The sequence below is a fragment of the Homarus americanus genome, unplaced genomic scaffold, assembly GCF_018991925.1.
Source record: "Homarus americanus isolate GMGI-L3 unplaced genomic scaffold, GMGI_Hamer_2.0 scaffold11150, whole genome shotgun sequence".
Lineage (NCBI taxonomy): Eukaryota > Metazoa > Arthropoda > Malacostraca > Decapoda > Nephropidae > Homarus > Homarus americanus.
Window position 1 is genome coordinate 2132346 of NW_024720555.1, and position 24878 is coordinate 2157223.

The 24878-nt window shown below is 38.1% G+C and overlaps 2 protein-coding genes across 7 annotated transcripts; one reads left to right on the forward strand and one right to left on the reverse strand.

Annotated features, from left to right (window-relative positions):
* The first annotated feature begins 1355 nt into the window (after positions 1 to 1355).
* On the forward strand, positions 1356 to 9264 carry LOC121860609 (quinone oxidoreductase-like). 4 transcript variants are annotated; one of them, XM_042357815.1, is made up of 9 exons: positions 1356 to 1450; positions 2648 to 2761; positions 3582 to 3734; positions 5733 to 5899; positions 6498 to 6586; positions 7219 to 7424; positions 7635 to 7730; positions 8409 to 8501; positions 8849 to 9264. In XM_042357815.1, exons 2-9 carry the CDS (start codon positions 2648 to 2650, stop codon positions 8921 to 8923), a joined length of 993 nt encoding a protein of 330 aa, XP_042213749.1. In that variant the 5' UTR covers positions 1356 to 1450; the 3' UTR covers positions 8924 to 9264. The 4 variants fall into 4 exon arrangements, with proteins under 4 accessions (XP_042213749.1, XP_042213747.1, XP_042213746.1 ...); XM_042357813.1 differs by having other exon boundaries at positions 1360 to 1450; positions 2643 to 2761; XM_042357812.1 differs by lacking the exon at positions 3582 to 3734 and adding an exon at positions 4279 to 4431 and having other exon boundaries at positions 1360 to 1450; positions 2643 to 2761.
* LOC121860608 lies at positions 9264 to 24739 on the reverse strand. Of its 3 annotated transcripts, XM_042357811.1 has the most exons (16): positions 24580 to 24732; positions 23320 to 23512; positions 20636 to 20771; positions 19799 to 19994; positions 19101 to 19308; positions 18386 to 18502; positions 18072 to 18175; positions 17626 to 17753; positions 16885 to 17263; positions 16337 to 16591; positions 14498 to 15308; positions 14271 to 14422; positions 12984 to 13224; positions 12521 to 12734; positions 11809 to 11935; positions 9264 to 10388 (listed from the first exon to the last, which is right to left on the reverse strand). In XM_042357811.1, exons 2-16 carry the CDS (start codon positions 23486 to 23488, stop codon positions 10191 to 10193), a joined length of 3435 nt encoding a protein of 1144 aa, XP_042213745.1. In that variant the 5' UTR covers positions 23489 to 23512; positions 24580 to 24732; the 3' UTR covers positions 9264 to 10190. The 3 variants fall into 3 exon arrangements, with proteins under 3 accessions (XP_042213745.1, XP_042213744.1, XP_042213743.1); XM_042357810.1 differs by having other exon boundaries at positions 14271 to 15308; positions 24693 to 24739; XM_042357809.1 differs by having other exon boundaries at positions 14271 to 15308.
* Between the last annotated feature and the right edge of the window lie 139 nt (positions 24740 to 24878).

Below are 24878 nucleotides of genomic sequence, written 5' to 3' on the forward strand. Positions count from 1 at the left end.
AATGTTTCATTGTTTCACTTTTCTCGTATATTTCATTCCTTTTGAAATTATCTTCTATTTATTGTATTTTCCGTAATTTGCTCCTTAATTGCTTCAAGGTTTTAGTACATATTATGTCGATCTCGGCCTTTTCCGTGGCTCTTTTTGCTATTATATCTACTGCTTCATTAAGACCAATCCCCACATGTGAAGGGACCCATACAAATTGAACATTATGGCCATTTTTCCTTATTGTATTTACTAATTTTCTACATGAACCAATAATGTGTTCAAAGACTGGACTCCCACTGTTCAAAGAATCCAAAGCTGCCCTACTATCAAAAAAAAAAATATGCATCTTTATACCTCTTTACAACATTTTCCAATCCTACTAACATTGCATATAACTCAGCTTGTGTTGGTGAAATAAAACTGCTCAACCGAAGTCCAATTTTGATGTCATCATTTCCTTGTTCTGTGTACTGTCTTATAAGGATCCCGCACCCTGCCCTGCCACTTGACATAACTGAACCGTCACAATATACATGTAATGTGTTTATTTTAGGCAAATTACTAATCTTATTCCCATATAAAGATCTTAACTGTCCTGGTTCATGTAATGATTTCTTCATTGTGAGAGGCACTATGTCTAACTCTACTTCTCGTTCTTCCCAGGGTGGATTCATACAACTCTTCTGAACAGCTGTACACCATTCTGCCAGATTACATTTTTTAATAATATTTACTAATCCATTCATGTATCCTCTCTTGCCTTGCCTGCAGAAGGTCCTTTTATTTTTTAAACCATCATTTATATCTTGTACAAATTTACCCCCACTATTCCCTCTCATTAATCGAACTGCTGCAACTGTATTAATTTCATTGGCCCTCTGTGAAATGCTCTGTAACCTTAGTTCCATTTTCATTATCTCAATCATTGCATTCTTTTGACACCCTAAAATTATTCTCATTGCTTCAGTTTGCATGATCTCAAGCTTCCGTAGGCTTACTGCAGGTCATTTAAAAGATAAACACCAACTACAGCCAGTACTAGATACGACCACATTATCATTTATCCATCATAAAATAAACCAAACCAATCTACCTAACCTAACTAAACTAGAGCTTCATTTAAACATTATTATATTACTTACATTTAATTTTGCTCACCAGTATTTGAAGAAAGCATATGTAAGTGTTTGGTCTATTGTCATCATCTTTAATATTCTACCAACAAGATAAACCGAGGCAATACTATATTTATCTTGTTTTCATTTACAAAATATAAAAAATTAACTGCAGTAATTTAGGGAAGGTTTTGTAAATTTTATCTATAATAAATGATAATGCAGTAGTATCTGGGTACTTGTATAGTTCCGGGACTTGCCGCCTGCGTAAATAATGGCGCTAGTGCCATAAGGACCTTTAAACACAGTACACAATTCTCTTATCTTCACCGTCCATAAGTCACGTAATTACATAAAGCGCTTATATTTGGTTATTGGTGACTTAATTATGATATTATTCTTGATATTTAGGAAGGGTGATAGTGAGATGTCTCTAGCGGCTGTCCTGGGTCCTATACAATACTGTACTATTTATTTTAACTCGTACTGTAGTGGGATTTCAATGTCATGCTGTAATTGTTATTACATAATTTCCTCAGTTATCCACATCGATTGATTGATTAATTTTATGGCCCATTTCTCCTTCATATTAATCCAGTACAATACTGTTTTTGCCAGCTGGCGACAGTTTTACAAATTTGAACCTCTGTAGTATGGAAAATTGTGGCAATACAAAAACTAATGCAACCCTGCCTGACCTAACACAGCCTTCCTAACCTAACCCAACCCACCCTAACCTAACCTAATCCAACAACATAACCTAAAAACAAACCACAAACAATCCAACCTAACCTAGTTAATAAACTTACCTACTGGGGTGGAGGGAAGCAACCCCTAGGAAGCTGTCATGTGAGGATATAGGAAGTACCCAGGATCCAACTGTACGCACCTCTGTGTAGTACTGGCTGATGTCCTATCCTCTGTTCTCTCCATATATTGTACTGTATATGTAATGCAGGGCTGACATTCTGAGGATGCACAGGAAGTATTTTCAATATATTAGAATACATTTAATTTGGCAATGTTGCTCTTTTGAAATGTTGAAAATTTGGTTTTAAGATTTATATTTTGTTTTAGTAATTTTAATATTATCTTGGTTGTTCAAAATTAATACTCTGCGAATTGATCAATATATTTTGTACGGTTACCTGATATAGTACAGTGGCTGATCATTTTGTGAGATGTGCCAACTCTGTGGAATGCTTATCTTGCATCCTTTAGTCTGGTTACTACCTGTATTGTGAGTTCCTTAGGGGCCATTCTTGGAGTTTTAATACAATATAAACAAAGACAGATTTGCTACATCTCACAAAATGTTCCAAGTATAAATGCAAGTGACTGTGTGAATCTATCTTTCTTTAGCATATCTCGAGGACCAGACAGAATAGTAATATGGTAGGTATAGAATACTGCAAGTTTGGCAACACCACACTTTTAAAGAACCTTGTATGGAATGGACCACCTAGGTATGTATAAGATCTTCAAAAACACTCTTAATTTTGTATGCCATGTGTACTGAATATGACTTCCTTGCAGCTCAGATGACCAGTGTAGGACGCAGCATCATGCGAGCAGTTCTTGTACGTCAGTTTGGTGGGGTGGAGCAGATGAAAGTGGAGAATGATGTACCAATTCCCTCTGTCGGTGATAAGCAGGTACAGTACTGTACTGTACTACTGCATTACTCTTTATATATTTACCTGCTAATACTGTACTTTACCCTCTTCACCACTTGGCACGTCTGGTAGTCGGTCATTTATCTGTTGTACTATTTCCATCTATTGTTTAATAAAGTAATACTGTACTGCGAGTGTCATTAACCCGTGTATGGGGTCCTCTCTGTGCCGAATAAAATTGTCCAACATTAGCCAAATAAAATAGTAAAAGTGCAGTCTACATGGTGAAGGGGTTAGTGGACATACAGTAGTCTACTAATCCCTTGTGTATGGGATCCCCTACGTGCTGAATAAAATATTAAAAGTGGCATCCCCACAGTAAAGGGATTAATCATCTTACTTTCTGATAAATCGCACTTTTATACTATCATGAGTATTTCCATGTACAGTACTATCTCTCCATTCATTCACTGCAATCTCCCAAAATATTGTCATACATGTTACAGAAACAATTTGAAACATATATTCTAAGAAATCTTTCCAAAATATAACAACAGAAAGGCTTTTAATGTAATTTTGCAACTTTTAGATATTAAAAATATCATCTTTGTAATTTAGCAATACTGTGTCTGTGAAAAAAATTATTTTGCAACATTTGGAAATTAAATAGGAGTAAAAGAAATTGCTATCATTTTAAACTTAAGAAAGGGGTCATGTTATATTGCAATATGTTTAAGTTAATAAAGAGGTTAAAAGTTATTTGCAACATTCAAGAACTACACAAGACGCTACAATGTACGTCATTTAATAATATTTACGAATTCAGATACACATTCATTTTTCACATACATAATTCCAGGTACTAATCAGGGTTTTCATATCTGGAGTGAACCCAGTCGACACATATATCCGAGAGGGTGTATTTGTGGTGCGGCCTGACCTGCCATATACCCCAGGGTATGACGGTGCAGGGGTGGTGGAGGCCGTAGGGAAACGTGTTACTCAGTTCAAGGTAATGGGTGTTGTGTGGATAATATGGGAGACATCACCAGGACTATTTTTGCCATGCCAGTTTAGGGTTCCTGCTGCTAATCCCCCTCCTCTCCAACTCTTTTTTTTATAATCGCCATCATTAACATTTTTACGGCCATTTTCCACACCTGGGCTAACCGTGATTACCCGATGGTACGGTGTCCCCGTTGCCATCGGGTAATTTTGAAGCGAGTTTTACGACTGGATATCCTTCCTATCACCAACTGTTATAGAGTGGGAGCTGGGCACTGTTTGTAAGGCTTCCAATTGCCCTCTTAGCTGGCAAGGCAGGGTTGCTGCTCCCTGAGGTGACCAGTGATAACCTGTCAGCCTATAGTTTATGCTACTTGGAAAAAACCCAAACTCGTCACATTTCAAATTGAAAAGCTTATCCCTTTGATATGTAGAACCCAGTTAGCAGTGTACAGTGTGTATGTACTGCAATCTCATGTGGCAACAAAATCTGTTCTTGTGGATGTCTCCCTTGTATTATGAAGGTGCTAACTTTGTCCCCATATTAACAGGTACTGGTAAAAGTGTGTGTCAGTGGTGTAAACCCAGTTGATACGTATGTTCGTAGTGGACAGTATTCCAAGCTGCCTGACCTACCCTATGTCCCAGGGAAAGACGCAGCGGGAGTAGTTCACGGCACTGGTCTAAAAGTTACCAATTTTAAGGTTCGTTTAGCCTGTGTTTCCCATGTGCAAGAACCTACACTCACATGTATGGAACACATGAAGATTAGCCCCCAGTTTATTTCACCTGATGATTAAACACTATTCCTGCCTGGGAGTTAGGTTAGGTCAGGTTAGCTTGACGGTGGCTAATCTCCAAGTGATTCATGTGGACTAGGGTATGGCATTTGAAAGTATCAGTTTATGAAGTTTTTTTATTAATGTATTACTTTAACATTCAACTCTTCATTCTTCTTATTATTTTTTATTGTATATAATATAAAACCTTTTGACATTACTATACAGCTCCTCCCCGACTTACGACCTGCCTCAGTCGTACCAAAATTTTGTCAAATTGCGTATTTTCGAGTCCCAACGTCAGTACACAGACAAAATTTTTGTTTGTAATTCACTTTAAAATGGTTGGCAAGCTTAAAAGTGAGAGTTTTGTGGTGCCGAGAAGAAAAAAATACACCAATTTTAGATTTTCTATGTATTATTTAAGCATTTTCAACTTACGACCATTTTTACTTACAACCTGGATTTGGGTCCCTAATCCCGTCGCAAGTCGGGGAGGAGCTGTAGTTTATTATCTTGAATACATTATTGAAAAAGAAACACTTGATTGATGTACAGTATTAAATTTCATACGAGATCTTCTCCATACATAATACTTGTTATAGATATTGTACGTGTAATGTTCAGATGTCGGCGATGAAGGTGACCTTCCCATCTCTCTCTCTGCCTTCCCTTCTGTAGTCCCTGTAGTGGTTATCTTGTACAGTACACCTTTAATGATCTTCCTTCCTCAGGTGACAACATATTTGGCCTGTCTCATTCTTAAATTAGCAGTAGGGACGGTGGCCATCATCAGTGGAAGCTAATTGTAGAGACGGCACCCATCATTAGTGGCAGTTTGCTGTAGAGATGTCAGCCATCATCAGTGGCAGTTAGCTGTAGGGAGGACGGCCATCGTCTGTGGAAGTTACATGTAGGGACGGAGTCCATCGTCAGTGGCAATTAGCTGTAGACGTCAGCGATCATCAGTGGCGGTTAACTGAAGGGACGAGGCCGTCACCAGTGGACGTTTCATGTTCTTTGCATTTTATTTTTGCACAAACTATGTCTGCCTGTCTGTTTATCACTGATCTATTTACCTATTTATCTGCCAATCTAGCTATCTATTGCTAGGTTTCAGCCATCCTGTCATACAAAAGGGAAAAGTTTTAGATACTAAAAAAAATATATATCTTTTTTAAATATCACGCCGTGGTCCTGCATTCTGTACAAAGTTGTTTCCACAGCCGGGAGATCGCGTCTTCACCTCTCATGGTACTCAGATCGGAACTCTGGCCGAATTCACGTGTGCAGACGAAACCCGTGTCTTCCCTCTCGATGACAAGCTAACTTTTACCCAGGGTGCGGGCATAGGCATTCCTTACTTCACAGCTTACCGCGCCTTGTTCCAGAAGTAAGAAGTGTAGTGCAAGTCCGTGTCTTTCCTTTGTTTAAACTTACTCAGTCTATTGTTTGTAAACCTGCATTGTCTTTGTACATTGTTTGTAAACCTGCACTATATACATTGTTTGTATACCTGCTGTCCATTTATAATTTGTATACCTGCACTATTTATCTACAATGTTTGTATACCTGCATTGTGTATGTACAGTCCTCATAAAAATTATTGTTAGATTTTCCATCGCTATAATTTGAAACACTAGACAAAATGTTCTGATATGATCCTCAGTGTATCATCATAAGTTGGTAGGAAATTACGAAATTATATTCGTAATGGAATGGAATGCTTGACAGTATGTATAAGACCCAACCTAACCAGACCTGACCTGACTTAACCTAACCAGACCATACCGGACATAACCTAACCTTACCAGACCAAACCAGACTTAACCTAACCAAACCAGACCTGACCTAACTTGGCCAGACCAAACTAGGCCTAACCTAATTGTCTAGGTGGATTGGTAAAAATTGCTTGAAACAGACGACCATACAATGGAAATCGTCCGTGTGTGTGTGTACCTCATACCAAATCATTACGTGATAATCAACAGAGCCCACGCCAAGAAGGGAGAGCGAGTACTGATCCACGGGGCAAGCGGTGCTGTTGGTCTGGCAGCGGTGCAGATCGGTAAAGCACATGGTGGGTATTTGTATGCTTCATCTATCTCCTTCTTAGACTGATGTTTTGTGGGGTCACCTGAAGATTAGCCCCCAGCTTATTTTATCTCATGATTCAACAGCTTAATGACTAACCAAACCCATTCTAACCCAGCCCAGCCCAACCCACCTCCAGCAGCATTAAAATGGTTATAATCAGGTGATATAAGCTTGGGGCTAATCTTCAGGCAATCCAAAGTTTTTAACTGCATCAGTCAGCTATATGTGTACTGATCCTGAGTGACTGTTTCACACACACATAGAGAGAACTTAAACAGCTTCTTCTGATGCAATTTGGGACCAGATCTTGGACACAAATACAGTACAGTACAGTATATCAAAATCACTGGTTGGGTATTTACTACTAGAAAACCTCATCAGTGATATTTCTCTTTTTTATGGATTTACACATTAGCAGTGCATTTGTTAGGTTGGGAAACACTCATGATTTATGGTTCTGTGCTAGAAATATTACTAATAACACACACTTAAAAGACCCCCCGCCATCACTATCAATTTTCCCTAGATTTACAAATGGTTCTGGACTAAATAAATAAAAAATATCACAAGTAACAGACACTTAGAAGACCGTACCGCTGTTATTTTCCCCTACAGGTTTATGCATCGTTGGAACGGCTGGCACCAAAGAAGGCTTGGAGCTCGTCAAGAACATGGGTGCTGATGCTGTCTTTAACCATCGAGAAAAACAGTACATGGCCCAGCTCGAACAGGGGGAGAAATTTGACGTCATTCTTGAAATGTTAGCTAACGTTAATCTGGGAAAGGACCTGACTCTGATGAGCCCTCGAGGAAGGACTATTGTGAGTGTGTGTGTTTCTGTCTCTCTCATCCAACAAAACACTAGAAAAAGAACAGAGAATATTAGTTTACGGAATCAAAAATTAAGTTATTCCAAGATTGTTAAGTTTATTATCAGATTGCTCAATTACCATCAGAGAAGATATTGTTAACAATGTCATACTGTTAAATATATCTTCAGCATATCTCAGTGTCGGTTACCTCATCCACAGGTGATTGGCTCACGAGGAACTGTGACCATCGACCCACGCCTTCTCATGGGACTCGAAAGTTCTGTAATGGGTGTTGCCCTCTTAACTGCCACGCCCGTAAGTTAATGTCTCATCCTATTAATGTCCACACCTAAATTACCTTTATACAGCATGATGGCACGTATAATATTTTTCACTTCCTTAACCCTTAAATGGAGGCTGAGGACAACCTACTCTGCCCTCATATGCATAAAAATGGAATGCAAGAACAGGAAACGTTTAGTGATGATGATCGATGCCCTTACAGCTATGGTTACATCCAGTTGTCGTGAGGTACAGTACTGGGACTCTGGTAGTGTTGAGGATGAGTCTCCCTCAGGCTGGACTCAAATTTATTAAATATTGTTATTTTTATTAAAATCTCATCCACTGTTTTTTTAAGTTTTGTTGATTCTCATTGAGATACTTCACTGGATGTTTGTAACGTGGTAATAGTGGTTCCTTGTCACCTGCGGCAAGGGTTGTGGTACCTGTACTCTTCCATTTACATGTCTTATCTGCGTATGATATGAACACAGGATGTGGTGACGGTACCCATCCATCTATGTGTCCATTTAAGTACAGTATATTATGAACACAGTAACTCAGACAATAATGAAACTTGGTAAATAAAAGTAACCTAACAAGATCTCATAGGAGTTTGATAATTTCAGTATTTTACCTACATTTGTTTTAGTGAATTATGACCCTTCAGTGAGGAATAATCGCCCAGTACTAACTTATTTATCTAACCAGGATGAATGGAAAGACCTGACTGCTGGTGTGGTGGAAGGCATCAAGGCTGGCTGGGTGAAACCTATAGTAGACAAGGTGTATACTTTAGAGGAGGTGAGTTTACCATAATTTGTTTCAAGGTGAAGGAAGAGTTGACCTTATGTTATTGGGATCCTCTGAAGATTAGCCCCTCCCAGCTTATTTCACTTGAAGATTAGCCCCTCCCAGCTTATTTCACTTGAAGATTAGCCTCTCCCAGCTTATTTCACTTGAAGATTAGCCTCTCCCAGCTTATTTCACTTTAAATTGTCCAAGTGGCATGTAATAATTTATTTTATGCAATGTTTGCCATCCTGTTTAGACAATTAGGTTAGGTTAGACTAAATCATCAGTTGTCTAGTCAGGAATCATCATAAGTGACATGCAATCATTTACATATTTTGTGTTATTGTTGTCTACAGGCCGGCAATGCTCACCATGATATCATCAACTCCAAAGGTGCCAAGGGGAACCTGGTAGTTAAGGTGCAAGATTAACCCACAGATGTTACAGGTGCAAGATTAACCCAAAGATGTTACAGGTGCAAGATTAACCCACAGATGTTAAAGGTGCAAGATTAACCCAACGATGTTACAGGTGCAAGATTAACCCACAGATGTTACAGGTGCAAGATTAACCCACAGATGTTACAGGTGCAAGATTAACCCACAGATGTTACAGGTGCAAGATTAACCCACAGATGTTACAGGTGCAAGGTTTAACTACAGTTGCTACAAGATGAACCATAGTTGCCTGGTCAAAATTTTCTGCTCAAATGAGGGAGTTTTATGGCTCATCGGATGTAGTTACAGCTGGTTGGTTATAAATAAGTCTTCCAGTTCTTGTTTCATTTTATGGCAGAATTGTCCTACAGAGTTTGGGTGAGATATAAGTTTGTACCCACCATCTACAGTATACCTGGCATTCCCACTTTGTCTAAACACCTGTTATTCCCATGTCATCTACACCCCTGGGTACCCATTTAATTTTTACCGTCTCTATCTACTAGGAAAATGTCACCTATTCCCTGGATGTCTACTATCAGTTAATGACCAGAAGATTATCAAGTGATCCTTTGACCTGACCTACCTGTCAGTTACTTCCCACCCAACCTGTACAAACCATATTTTTTGAAACCATTGTAATACTCAAGGCTTCCAGTCTGACTTAGACCAGCCAATCACAGAGCATTTTGTGTATTGGTAAATTTGATTGGTGATTAACACTAGAGCCTAGATTGTATTATGAGCCAGTGAATGTGATTGGTGATTAACATTGGTGCTTAGAGAATGTATCACATATTAATAAATATAGTTTATCCAATTTTAACAGAGGACAATTATCAGAGTAAACAAAATCCATACTTGACCAAGACTGGCACATGTTCAGGTACTTTAAGAACTCACATCATGTCCAGTACTTAACAATTTTATGCAACAAGAGAACTGACAAACACCCAACTGGCTAATAAGGTGACAAGTGATGAAGTGTAAAATGTTTTCCTTAATTCAGGATACTGAACTTATGGAAAATAACTATCCTAACCGAGCCATAATAAAAATGTTATATAATTGTATCACTCTTTTTTACTGTGAAGAATTTAATAAGGTCTAGTTAAATTAGTTTTTTATAAGCCTCATGAAATTAAGTACCATTTATACCATATAAATTACCTTACAGACCCTCCAGTACTATACAGAGAAGAATAAAACACTCACCTAAAGTCTAAAATTTCATGTTTGTGTTATTACATTGGTCTTCTTACTATTCCTCCTCATCATTTTGCACACAGCCATTCACCTTTGAGAGACTTTCTAATGTACCATTTTTCCCAAAGATAGCATTCTCCATTCCTGTTAAATTTATTGCCATGACTGGATGAAGAGCTGTTCTCAAGGACCAGTACAGCCCAGGGAATAGGACTTCTTGCTGAGCCAACATTTGCTTCACTCGATGACGCTCCTAGAACACAGTCGTCACATTAACTGTATATGTATGTTATTGCATATCTCTATAATGTTATATGCATATGTGCAGTTATGGAAAAAGAGTCCTGTAAGTCCTCCGTCCCATCCATGAACCCTGAGACTCGTGAACCTGTGAATCCGAGACATCACAAAGTGTTGGGCCCATAGATGGTGCACTGTGTGATGTCTCGTATTTACTGGTTCACAAGTCTCAGGGTTCATGGATGGGACGGACGACTCATAGGACTATTTTCCATGACTGTAACTAATGATTAAACAAACGACATCAAATGAACTCTAATTCTTATAAGCCATAATCTTAATAAACCCAACATAACATAACTTTATAATTAGGTTTTACCCTTTAAAAATGGCTCTCAACAGTGAAAGTTAGTTCTAGGAATGGTGGCCATCAGCTGTGGATGTTTCTTGTATTATATTTTAGCACATTCAGTGGTGCAATAGGGAATCCTTAGCCACTATTTAAGAGTTAAATCTGACATAGGAGGTCCAGTGCTAATGGTTAGGTCAGGTTAAGTTAAATGAGGTAAGGTTAAGTTAAGTCAGGTTATGTTAAGTCAGGTCAGGTTAAGTTAAGTTAAATCAAGTCAGGTTAGATTACATTAAGTCAGGTCAAGTTAGATTAAGTTAAATCAGATCAAGGTAGGTTAGGTTAAGATTGATTAGTACAGGGGCCCAATTAAGTTCCAACCACTTCAGAAGTCACTAGTAAGGAAATTATATATTATCTTACAGTGTCCAGTCTTCCAACAGGCAAACTTAAGCCTCGTGATGTTTCTTTATCTTGTTCTTGTCAGTCATTCACCCACATGGATGGATCACAACAAATTTCTCTCCCAAGAAACATCGTACCTATAAACTTACCCTGGGTGTTCACTAAATGTCTATGTACAGGATGTGTTTATTGTTCGAGGTGTCACGGGTCGTGTATCGATTCTACGACCCTATACAATAAACACACAACTTATGACACACCCTGTATAAGACCTATAGATATAGTTTGTATCACGAGGTCTCTCCATGGCTTACTGCAGGTCGCCCACAACACACAATAAACAGTAACCCACAGCATTGGAATGACTCGACAGGTGTGTTTGGATGTCCACTTGTTAATTTTTTCATCAAGATTAAAATTAATTGATCCAATGACCCAGGAACCAGTTTAAAATGATAACCCAGTCTAGTTTCAAGGCATTGTAATGTAATTTGGCCAGTGACCAGTTCATTATTACCCAGTCTAATTTCAAGGTATCATATTTTATTCCAGTTTGACATATGACAGGTATATTATAACTAGCCTATGCACATGACAGACAAACAGACAGATGTTACAATCGACTACTCCCGGTACTGCCACAACTCATCAAACACCTACAGCTTGTTCCTTTCCTTACCTTCGGTGCCTCAAAACATGCAGGACAGTTCTCAGGGATAACCGGCAGCTTCTTGTACTCTGCGAATCTTCTCAGATCTTTTTCCCGCACGTATGCAAAAGGACGGACAACTCGGAGATCTCCTTCCCTACAATGAAAAATAAACTTTGTGTACGATCATAAAACAAAATTTTTTCTCGATTGATTTATGCAGGAATACCTGTACCTGAATACTTATCTGATTGAGTTTTACCATTTAGCAAAGAAAAATAATAAGGTTTTTCTTTATATTTTACGAGCTGTATACAGTCTCTCCTTGACTTACGACATACGACTGTCATGGTCGTATAAAAAAATTTTCACATTACGTATTTTTGAGTCCCGACGTTAGTGATCGCGCTGTGTACTGACATTTTCGTTTGTAATTCCTTTAAAATGGCTGGCAAGCGCAAAAGTGAAAGTTCTCGTGGTGCTGAGAAGAAAAAGAGACACCCATTTTAGAATTTCTGTATTATTTTCACCTTTTCGACTTACGACCAATTCAACTTACGACTTGGTCGTCAGGACGGGACCCCGTCGTAAGTCGAGGAGAGACTGTAAATACAAATTTCAAGAAAGGAAGCAGGTGAAAAGTGCAGGAAACAAAACGGTGGTTATGATATTAACCACACACACACACACACACACACACAAACAAAAAAATAAAAATAAATAAGTACAGTACTGTACTCACTTGACACTATAGTGAGCTTTCATTGTTCGTAATCTCCCATTGTGAAAAATGGACATAATAAAGCTCTCGGTCAGGTCGTCCAGGTGTTGGCCAAACGCGAGGACGTTGTACCCCTCACGTCGTGCTGTTGCATAAATCCTGCCCCGCTTCATTCGAGAGCAAAAGCTGCATATAGAGTTGAGGTTCTCCAAACCTGCAGCTTGTTTTAGGATATCTGAAACACACATGAAAATATCTACAACTTACACACAACTCATTCATTTACTTTTCACTACTGTATATACCTCTACAAAACACACACACACACACTTAACCTATCCTGCCCCCAAATAGCATTCGGGTAGTTACTCTTTTGGTGAAATAAACTGGAGTGGAGACACATCAGGTGATCTCAAAAGCCTCCAAGCTACCCACCACCACCACCACAATTAGTGAAAACCCCATGTACAGTAGTTGTCCCTACCTTGTTGCTCAAAGAAATATGGGACTCCTAGACTAGCCAGGTAAGGTATTAGCGGCCTTGGATCATAAGATGCACTCATTGGATCCACTGTTACAGCACCCAGGGTAAACTTGAGGCCCCTAGCACCGGCATAAAACTGGTACTGGCGAAGTGTGTGGAGGAGGGAGAGAGAATCCTTCCCCCCAGAGAGACAAACTAAAACCCGGTCACCGTCTCTTACCATGTCGAACTCCAGCAGAGCCTGAAATGTGGAGAAAAAGAGATGTATTAGAAAAATCTGTTAACTGACTCAGAGAGAATGAATGACAGTGAATGATGAGAGTCTTGTATAACTCAAGGTGCCAACCATCCTGTCCACCAAGTAGAGAAAAATGTCAACACTGAATTTTTTTTTTTTACACAAACATTATTATTGAGTCAGCAGAATATACAGTACACTGGTGCTGTAGTTGAAGTCCAGGAGAATGCAGAGATAAAATGAAACAAACTTAAATGAATAAATCACTTGGCACTTATCTATGAACATGGTGATAATAAAAGATTTTTATATCCAAGTACAGTACTCATCCTGTGCCAGAGCTCAACACAATGTCCAACATTTGTAACACTTTTCATATATCACAACATATTTCACAATTACTAAAAAATGAACTGTATCAATAAAAAATATGTTGTACTGTATTATATAAATGTGTTGCAAAAATAATCTATTTGTTAACCCCTTCACTATGAGATGCCACTTTTAATGTTTCCTTTGGCTAACATGAAATTATTTTACTCAGCACAGAGGGGAACCCATACACTATCAAACACATTCATTATATCAAATTACATACAGGAAGAGATCAATGTTGAAGCATAATTCCACTTTTTGGTGTGCTTTCAATCAATTCCCACCGAACATTACAGACTGCCCTTATATACACCAATGGCTGAACTCCTACGAAAGGCCAGCATAACTGGTATTGGTACAGACAAATACACCAGTATTCCACAGTAAAGAGTGGGAGGGGGAGGGTTACATTTTCAGCCAAAGTCCTCTTTTGACAATGATTCTGGGCTGTAGCTATTAAATTGTCATTTTTATACACAAGATGGATCTCCTGAAGATTAATCCCTCCTAGCTTATTTCACCTAACCACCCTAATGATACCTGGAAGGATTAGATAAGGATTAGGGTGGTTAATCTTAAGGTGAAATAAGCTGGGGTGGGATATTCTTTAAGCATGCAAATTATGAAAAGATTACCAAGGTGAATACAAATACAGTATGAGGCTACAGTCTTACCTCTACAGTTGGGTTAAAAATATTCTTAGGTGGAGGATGCCACTTGTTGCGTACTGGGACACATTCACAGGGGCGGTTGTCATCTCTCTTGATAAAACACTTCAGATCTTCACACACTATTTGGGATTTTTTCTTGGAGGTATTTACACTATCTTTACTTGGTATAGTCACTTCCCCATCATTAGCTGTCACTTCCCCTGTCTTTTTCTTGGAGGTAATTACACTATCTTTACTTGGTATAGTCACTTCCCCATCATTAGCTGTCACTTCCCCTGTCTTTTTCTTGGAGGTAATTACACTATCTTTACTTGGTATAGTCACTTCCCCATCATTAGCTGTCACTTCCCCTGTCTTTTTCTTGGAGGTATTTACACTATCTTTACTTGGTACAGTCACTTCCCCATCAGTACCTGTCAGTTCATCTGTCTCTTTATCTTGTGAGATGGCCCTTTCCAAAGCCCCAACACTCATCAGAGAACTTTTACAATACATATTTTTACTTTCTTCATTACTGGAAATCACATCTGAATCCTTTCCTGTGATAATTCCTTCAAGACCTTCAAATATAGTTCTTTGTGATGAATGAATTCCTTCCTTACATTTTTCATTCGCCAATTCAATGTTTCTTCCAACGTCAGTCCTATTAATCTCAAGCAAGTCACTGTGTGTGTCACCTGTTTTCATATCACATTCCCTCTCTATACCATTCTCAGGCAGTACTCTAGTAATTCCTTCATCATTCTCATTCTTCTTCACACTATTACTAGTTTTCTCTGACATTTTAGTTCTTTTAATACAACATTGGGCACCACTTGTTGGCTGCCATACAAAATCGGACCTCAAGCGCAAATCTGAGTCCTTCAAGGGATACACCAGTGGTAGGAAAGGAGGGTGGGGATAGCTCTTATGAGGTCGGAAGGGAATACTATTGTGCTGGAGGATTTCCTTGGCTTCACTTGGTAGTAAGAACCAACGTAACTCAGCTGCCTCGTCCCGAAAGATAATAGTATCGTCTGGAACCTGTCGTCTCTGAGATGCCTGAAATAAATGTAAAAAAAAAAAAATAATAATAATAATAATAATAAAAATAATAATGCTCCAGCCATCTATCAACAATGGAAGCCTTTAAAAGACAAAGGTACAGTGCTGTGTGAAGTAGCCACCTTGTATACAGTTCTAACTTATTTTTATCTGAAGAAGCTAAGCATATTATCACCCACAAAACTTACAGCCATCATTGGTGTTTGTATTGCCCTCAACACCCAAGATGAAACATGTGATGCTGAGTATTAATGAAAAGAAAGAAATTTTATAGCATCTGGACAGAGGTGAGATTACTAGCAAACTCCTAGTGGAACAAGGAACTGAACTGTGAGTGAACACCAATGATACCAAATCTCATCAGAAACAGTTGTTTAAGTTCATTTCCAAAAGAGAAAGTTATAAAGCATTTTGTCAACACAAGTAAACAACAACACTACAGTAAAACAATTTTATGTCAGCGTGAAGCAAACAAAGAGTTTACATAAATAATGAAGAGCAAATATTAACTCTAAAGACCAGATGTTCACTACAAGATTCATCATTATCATTGTTTTATGACCATATTTTCACCCTTGCACGTGTTAGCTGCAATTACCTGATGGCAGCTCTCTATGCTGCATGGTCTCTTGCAGTATTTTTCACGTCAGGTTATTAACTCTAATGTCATGTCTTACAACCTTACCCCCATGTCATTCTTGACCTTCCTCTGGCTCTCCTCCCCTCTACATTTTAGTTTGATGCACCTCTTGACCCACTTAGTCTCCTCCAATCTCTCCACATGCCTAAACCTCAAACTTGTCAATACTGTACTCTCAAGCTGCAATTTTAGCTCTTAATAGTTTCCTATCACATTACACATCCATCTCATTATTCTCATTTCAGTCCACTCACACCTGCATGACATCATCTTTAGCTGCCAATGCTACTATGCCACAAATCATCACACTTTGTTCCATGGTTCCTCAAGGGCTCCTGGGGCAAAATTCTAGGTTGATCTATGAAAATTATCAACAGAAACTTACCTTTGCTGCCTGATTCATTATTTCACTGGCTTTCTCTAGGCAATCCATATAGTTCAGTGCATCGCCACAACTGTCCTTATTTTGGTAGGAGAAGACACCTTCAGCATATGATATATTCTGCAGCCACAGCCTCTCACGATACACGAGATTAGTGTGGTGTTTCCATTCACCGGTTTCTGGGTTGAAATTATACTGGGGAAGCAAACGCCACCCATTCTTACACACCTCCTGTACTGCACTCAAGATGAACTCAATCTGTAGAAAAAAAGTGGAAATTCTTAGTCTATTCTATATACTTATAAACATAAGGCATAAACAATGGAATTTAGTGACTTCAGCATTATCAAGACAGATTATAATGAAGAAAAACAACACACACAAAAAGAATAGAGAAATACAACTTAAATATGGAATAAGACAGTGGAACAATGGTAAAACAGAGAAGAGAGAATGAATAATGTGAGAGTCTAAGTTGCTCTTGAGTTTGGTGGGAAAGATCTTGCAGTACTGAAACAATATTGTATTATTAAAAAGTAAAGTTAATATACCTGTTCATCAGAGGCAGAATAAGGAAGGTTGAGACGCACAAAGCCAGGTCTCAACACCTCCACGTCACTGTGTTCGCGTTGTCTACGGAGATGTGACCTATCCAGTCTATTATCCTCCACCAATAGCTTCTCATAACGTTGAGCGAGGACTTCGTCAATTCCCAGGAGATCCTGAGCGTATGGTCCGGCACAGGCACAACCACCACGGGCTTGAATGCCAAACACGTCGTTTAAAACCGCACATATGAAATTATGATGCAGCAGCAGACCAGACTGTGGATGGCGCACCACGAACGACAGAATTGGCAGTCGATTTGGGGAGTCAACATTTCCCAACACTTTTAATTCTGCAACACTCTTCATTAATTCTGAAAGTTTCCTGAAAAAAAAAGGCTTAAATTCCTTAAAAATTTTCCATGTGCCCTTAAAACTGACCAGCATCCAGTACCATTATACCCCCCCAAAGTCATCACTGGTAACATAAAAAATAAGATATTTTAACTCCTAAATCCTCAGCCCCCAGTCATCTCAGCAGTTATATTCACCTTTCAATCTGACCTGTGATGCCTCATTGCCATCCAGAGATCTGAGGGGATGCTGAGAGACAGAGAGAGAGAGTAGAACCTTCATCATTTCTCACACCTACCTGTTCCTCATATCGAAAACCTCACACCCAGACAGTACTCATACCTCAATTACATTACCGTATATAAATAAATGTACAGCAGTGTTCAGAAGTACCTGGAGAGATGTGTATTGCGAGCAGCTATGTAGTCGGGACTGATGGCGTTCTTGAGCTGCATAACCAGACCAGCACGGATGGATTCTACGATGGCTGGCGTTCCTCCCTCCTCGCGTGTTTCCACATCCTATGGTGCAAGTTAATATTTAGGAGACTGTGTGAAGATTTAGCACCCCCCCCCCCAAGCTTATTGAGGGCAGATTAGGTTAGGTTAAGTTAGGTTAAGTTAGGTTAAGTTATATTAGGTTATGTTAGGTTAGATTAATGTAAAGGTGCTTAATCAACAGATGAAACTTTTCAATTCCCAGAGAAGAAAGTTAAATAAGTTTCCTCAAACTTCCAAGGTCCTGCGAAGCATTTAAAAACTTTCCAAATTTTCATGACTTTCAAAATCCTATGGAAAGCCTATAAAAATAAGCACAATGAAATTCTTGCCAAGTATCACCTGTAAATATCGATGTGAATCCCTGGAGACGAAGAACACACTGCCGCCTCCACATACTTCAGGAACTGAATTCTCAAACAAGTTCTTCTTTGCAATCAAAATTCCTGATGAAGAGAACAAATGGAAAAGTTTTTTAATTATATGAAGAATAAGACCCACCAGCATATTACCCATGTAGCTCACCTTCAGGACAATTGAGGTGGGAAGATAAACACAGATGAGTCATTAAGGTAACCACACAGGCTTAGAACTGTATCTTCTTCATCAGTTACCTATTAACAACAACAACGTAGATAACAACACTCAGCACGTACCTGGCGTCTGTACCCCACCGAGGAACTTGTGCATGGAGAAGTAGATGGCGTCTTTATGGGCCTCACCTCTACCATCCCCACTGACTAAAGGATTCATCTTCACATCCACATAAGGAGCTGGAAAGTAAATTTGTGAGTTATGAATTGAAACTTCATACCCATGGGGCCAACTCTCACAATATAAAGGTTGCTCGTTCTACATTATATTCCTACATTACATCTTTCATGGAATTGTTTCTTTTAATCTTTCCCAGTAATCTCCCCATTAGCTGGGTGCAGATCAGTTCAGGGTACAAAATAAGCAAAAAATCCTTTGTAAAATGTCATCACTTCATTAAGGCAGATAAAGATATTAAGGCTCTTACTGTAAAATGAAGTAACAGAAGTAGAAGGAGGATGGGCTGAGTCAGGTATATACTGGAGATGAAGTGTGTGTGTGTGTGTGTGTGTGTGTGTGTGTGTGTGTTTTTTGGTGGTGGTGGGGGGGGGGCCCTGATGTATGATGCTATGAAACAAAATGGAGACATTAAATTGATATCAGGGGGTGGGGAGGACTGACCTTTTTAGTGAAAGTGGGACAATACAGCAAAAAATATCTAGCTAGGTAACAACAGATGCACAAATAAGATTCTACATTACTATTGTGTCCAGTACAATGCACCAGTACATGACCTTAAAAAGTGAGAAAACCTAACCAATGACACTTCCCACCGACCTGCAGTTGCATAATCCCAGAAAGCTAGAGCGCCGTACTTGTGGAGGAGCTTTGTCAACTTCACATCATCCGCCACCACCCCTGTCACGTTACTGGCTGCAGTGAGGCAGCCAATCAGGCGGCAGCTCTCCCCCTCGTGTTGTTTGAGCAACTCCTCCAAGTGCTCACTGTCAATATCACCTTGTCTTGTTTCACGGATCCTCAGCACCTGTTAAGGACGCAAATATTAACACCACACAATAAAATGCCATAGAAACTAACCACACAATAAAATACTCTTAAAATTATCTCATACTATGATAGGCATTTAATAACAGAAAATGTTGGAGTACTGTACAGTACTGCACTGCATGTACAGTATTTCACTTTTTATGTTTTCGTTGTCTTATGATCATTGTTTCCACCTAAAATGTTCAATAGAAACATGTTTTGTTGTATATTACCGCATAAGAAATTTTGGGAAAGTATTATTTTCCACTCGAACATATCTTAGCCTTTATAATAAAAGTCTATGGGAAAATGTGAACCTATTTATAAAAAACAATTTATAAAAGGTTTTTAGAAGCAGAACCCTTTCACAAATCATGCCTGGCCACGGTACTGAACCTGAGTCTCCTGAGTTGGGAGTTGAGAAGGATAACAACTGGGCCACAGTTCCTTCAGGAATGGAAGACAATTAACAATTCAGCAAGACTTACCTTGGCACCAATCTCCCTCCAGGGCAGCAGGGTAGAGTGATGGGCGTAAGGATCCACAAACACAACTGGAGCCCCAGTTAATTTTAATCCATGGATGAGCTTCTGCACGGCAGCAGTTGCACCGCTGCCCACAAACAACACTCTGTCATGTTCTGACGCCTGAGTTGCATTCCGGATGATATCTCGAGCCTCGTGTCTACAATATAACACTTCTTTTATCTTCACACACGACCACTGTTATTCCTTGACATATTTACTTACAGAATTAAGTTTTATGTCTATCTACAAGCACTACTGTACTTTATTCCCGTGCATGATAAATAATTAAGTTTTATTATGTTTATCATTCTCACAATTCATGATAAACAGCAACCTGAGTCCTTAATTTTGTTCAAGATGCAGAACCACTGTTATGCATGACACTACACTACACCACACAATCATCATATCAAAAAGAGCTATTTCTGCGACAGAATTTATTTTCATCTGTACGATAACTTACGGAGAATCAGCAGCAGTGAAAGTACTGCACAGTATATGTAAAAGAATTATCTAGTCTATCAGCAGACATGGAAGAAGATATCATGAAGATTAGGAACCCTTGCTTATGATTAAACACCCTAATACTAAATGGAGAGTTAGGTTAGGTTGACTAAGTTTAAGTTACTTTGGTTAGGGTAGAAGTAGGAGGTTTAATCATGTGCAATAAGCAAGGATTCCTAATTTTCATGAGGTCCAGGGAAGATATAATACAGATATACGTAATACACATTTACATACACATAAAATCCTCACAACCATAATCAACTAAAAGTTCACACTATTCCTCCGCTGTACCTGAAGAGTGTTGTCTGGAGAGCTGTAACAGTAGAGGTTGTGTGTGTTGAGCCATACTGGGGGAGAACCTCACTGCCGATATAGTCTTCGATAAATTTCACAGATCTCCCTGATGCAATATAGTCACAGTAGACAACTGAAAAGACATAGTCATCAGTAAATACAAACAATATTACTGTATTTCAATATTTCAGGCCCTTTTTTGTTACAGTGCCTGGTGGCCAAAACAAAACTAAAGTGCATTAAAAAAGTGTTTTGTCAGTAAGCTCATCATGAACATAAAAAAAAATATTATCTCTTATTTCATCAATACCTCAGTACGTTTCGTTCAAAGTTCACCTCCCCCTTGACAAATTTCTGAGTATGCCACTAACTATAACACAGCACTAACTAACTATAACACAGCACTAACTAACTATAACATAGCACTAACTAACTATAACACAGCACTAACTAACTATAACACAGCACTAACTAACTATAACACAGCACTAACTAACTATAACACAGCACTAACTATAACACAGCACTAACTAACTATAACACAGCACTAACTAACTATAACACAGCACTAACTAACATAACACAGCACTAACTAACTAAAACACAGCACTAACTAACTATAACACAGCAAACACAGCCTAACTAACTAAACACAGCACTAACTAACTAAACACAGCACTAACTAACTATAACACAGCACTAACTAACTATAACACAGCACTAACTAACTATAACACAGCACTAACTAACTAAAACACAGCACTAACTAACTATAACACAGCACTAACTAACTATAACACAGCACTAACTAACTAAAACACAGCACTAACTAACTATAACACAGCACTAACTAACTAAAACACAGCACTAACTAACTATAACACAGCACTAACTAACTATAACACAGCACTAACTAACTATAACACAGCACTAACTAACTAAACACAGCACTAACTAACTAAAACACGCACTAACTAACTAAAAACACAGCACTAACTAACTATAACACAGCGCCTAACTAACTGTAACACAGCACTAACTAACTATAAATAACTAACAAACGCAGCGCTACTAACTAACTAAACTAACTATAACACAGCACTAACTAACAAAACACAGCAAAACTAACACAGCACTAACTAACTAAAACACAGCAACTAACTAACTAACTAACTGTAGCACTAACTAACTAAACACAACTATAACACAGCACTAACTAACCAAAACACAGCACTAACTAACTAACACAGCGGTAACTAACAGCAACTAACAGCACTAACCTATAACACAGCACTAACTAACTATAACACAGCACTAACTAACTGTAACACAGCACTAACTAACTAACACAGCGCTAAACACAGCACTAACTAACTATAACACAGCACTAACTGTAACACAGCACTAACTTCTTTATAACACAGCACTAACTAACTTTACAGCACTAACTAACTATAAATTAACTAACTATAACTTTTGTGATAACTAACTAAAACTAACTAAAACACAGCACTAACTAACTTCACAGCACTAACTAACTGGTACAGCACTAACTAACTATAACACAGCACTAACTAACTAAAACATATTGCGCACTAATAACACAGCATTCAACTAACTGACAACACAGCACTGACATGCTGTTAACACTGGAAACTAATGTTAATTAACTAACTAAACTAACTAAAACACAGCACTAACTGTAACACAGCCAGCTAACTAACTAACTAACACAGCACTAACTAACTAACCAACTAACACAGCGGTAACTAACTATAACACAGCACTAACTAACTAACTAACAGCACTAACTAACTATAACAGTAACTAACTATAACACAGCACTAAACTAACTATAACACGTAATAACTAACAGCACTAACTATACTAATAACACAGCAGTAACTAACTATAACACAGCACTAACTAACTATAACTAACTAAAACACAGCACTAATCAACTAAAAAACACAGCACTAACTAACTATAACACAGCACTAACTAACTGTAACACAGCAGAATCTAACTAACTAACTAACACATGCACTAACTATACCAGCACTAACTAACTATAACACAGCACTAACTAACTATAACACAGCACTAACTAACTATAACACAGCAGTAACTAACTATAACACAGCTAACTAACTACAGCATAACACAGCATTAACTAACTAAATTTAACACATTGATGTAACTATCATAACTAACTGTAACACAGCACCAACTAACTACAGCACTAACTAACAATTATAACACTAACTAACTAACACGCAGCACTAACTAACTTAGCAAACACAGCACTAACTAACTATAACACAGCACTAACTAACTATAACACAGCACTAACTAACTAAAACACAGCACTAACTAACTAAAACACAGCACTAACTAACTAAAACACAGCACTAACTAACTATAACACAGCACTAACTAACTATAACACAGCATTAACTAACTAAAACACAGCACTAACTAACTATAACACAGCACTAACTAACTATAACACAGCACTAACTAACTAAAACACAGCACTAACTAACTAAAACACAGCACTAACTAACTATAACACAGCACTAACTAACTATAACACAGCACTAACTAACTATAACACAGCACTAACTAACTATAACACAGCACTAACATTAAGAAAACAATTAACTCCTCAAGTCACTCACCTCTACGGGGACCAAAAGGTGTGGAGAAGACGGTTGCTGCTCCAATAACATTATCAGACACATAGGCAATAAGGTCCTGGGGGGAGGTGTTGGGCTCCTCCCTCCCCTTCTCCTTCACATCTGATTTCGTAAAGTCGTAAAATTTGCGATGAGCTCCAGGTCTGGCCATATTGTACTGGTGTCACAAACCTTCCTGGAAAGTTAAAAACGATGTGTAACTTGGAATAAGTAACAACGAGACTATTACTACGCCCACACAATTCAGCGCCACTTTCCGCTTTTTACATTCAGGGCGCTTCATCGCTTCATTTCATCAAGAGAAACACTTCTCAGCAACAGTTGTTTGCACACAAAAGTCCAGCAATCTTACAACATTTTTGTACACATGTATTAAAAAAGTTTGTATTATTATTTCAAATTGCCTGAAGAATCTCCAACCCAGTTTATTTCACCTAAGGATCAACCAATTTAATCCTAACCTAACCTAATGCCAACCTAACTATTATAGTTAACTTCAAAGTGTCAGTTATATTTAAGAACAGGTGCCCTCGTTAAAGAGCCGAGTTAGAAAGCTTCAACAGAAAAAAATTCTTCAGTTTATCAAGAACATCTCAAAAAGGCAGAGGAATTTTTTATTTTTATTTTTTGTAAAAGTGGAGGAGACCATTAAACACTATAGTGCGTTTTATCCCAACTGAAAAAAGCTGCCCCGCCTCCTCAAGAGTTACAGCTTATTGGCTGCTGCAAATCTGTCCAATTTCATCCTGAAGTAATGATGTATTTCTAAATGAGTTTATTCGTAATCGTTGGGATGACCGTTTCTGACGAGAAAGATATTTAGCTAAATTATATAGAGATACGTATTTATTATTTCAAACATGAGCACGTAGAAAGTTTATAAAAAATCTTAGGCATGAATTAACTGCTAAACTCTGGTAGCAAATTCATGCTTTCAGAGGACGCACTTAATATATACAGTAAGTATTTTTACCCACAATAAGGTATACTAAGAGAAATTACTTATCAGTAATACTACATTATACAAAAACTAACATTTTAAAATTTAGGAAGGTTTCTTTGGTTAGGTCAGGTTAGGTTAGGTTAGGTCAGGTTAGGTTAGGTTAGGAAGGTTTCTTTGGTTAGGTCAGGTTCTGTTCATTGTCATTTCCATCTTTATTTTCAGTAACATTATAATAATACCTTCAAAATGTGGTTCAATTCTAACAGAGGTCAAACATTATCCTTAACAACTTAACTTACTGTTTAACAACCATGTACCGCTAAAAGGACACTACTGGTGGGTGTGTTAATAATTTATGCACAATCCCCACTAAACGTCTTTAATTACATTGTTGTTGTATAATAAAACTTACAATTAAGTTTATTATAAAAATATTCACTATACAAAGACTACCGAGGTCAAGTGTTATATACTGCTTACAATATGGTGAAGTTTGATTTAAATAATATGTTCAGATTTATTAAGTCTTACACAACAAATATAAAAAATTAAATCATTTTATATAAACTATCATATACCATCTATAATATTATTCTTA

Excerpts from the sequence above, each read along its gene's own strand:
- LOC121860608 (XM_042357810.1), bottom strand. The coding sequence starts at position 23,488 with ATGGCCAGACCTGGAGCTCATCGCAAATTTTACGACTTTACGAAATCA. Across the intron at positions 17,754-18,071 it reads ATTCACATCGATATTTACAG|GATGTGGAAACACGCGAGGA; the intron begins GTGATACTTGGC and ends CTTGCACCATAG. Across the intron at positions 13,225-14,270 it reads TTTTTAACCCAACTGTAGAG|GCTCTGCTGGAGTTCGACAT; the intron begins GTAAGACTGTAG and ends TCCACATTTCAG.
- LOC121860609 (XM_042357815.1), top strand. The coding sequence starts at position 2,648 with ATGACCAGTGTAGGACGCAGCATCATGCGAGCAGTTCTTGTACGTCAG. Across the intron at positions 3,735-5,732 it reads AACGTGTTACTCAGTTCAAG|CCGGGAGATCGCGTCTTCAC; the intron begins GTAATGGGTGTT and ends TTGTTTCCACAG. Across the intron at positions 5,900-6,497 it reads TACCGCGCCTTGTTCCAGAA|AGCCCACGCCAAGAAGGGAG; the intron begins GTAAGAAGTGTA and ends GATAATCAACAG.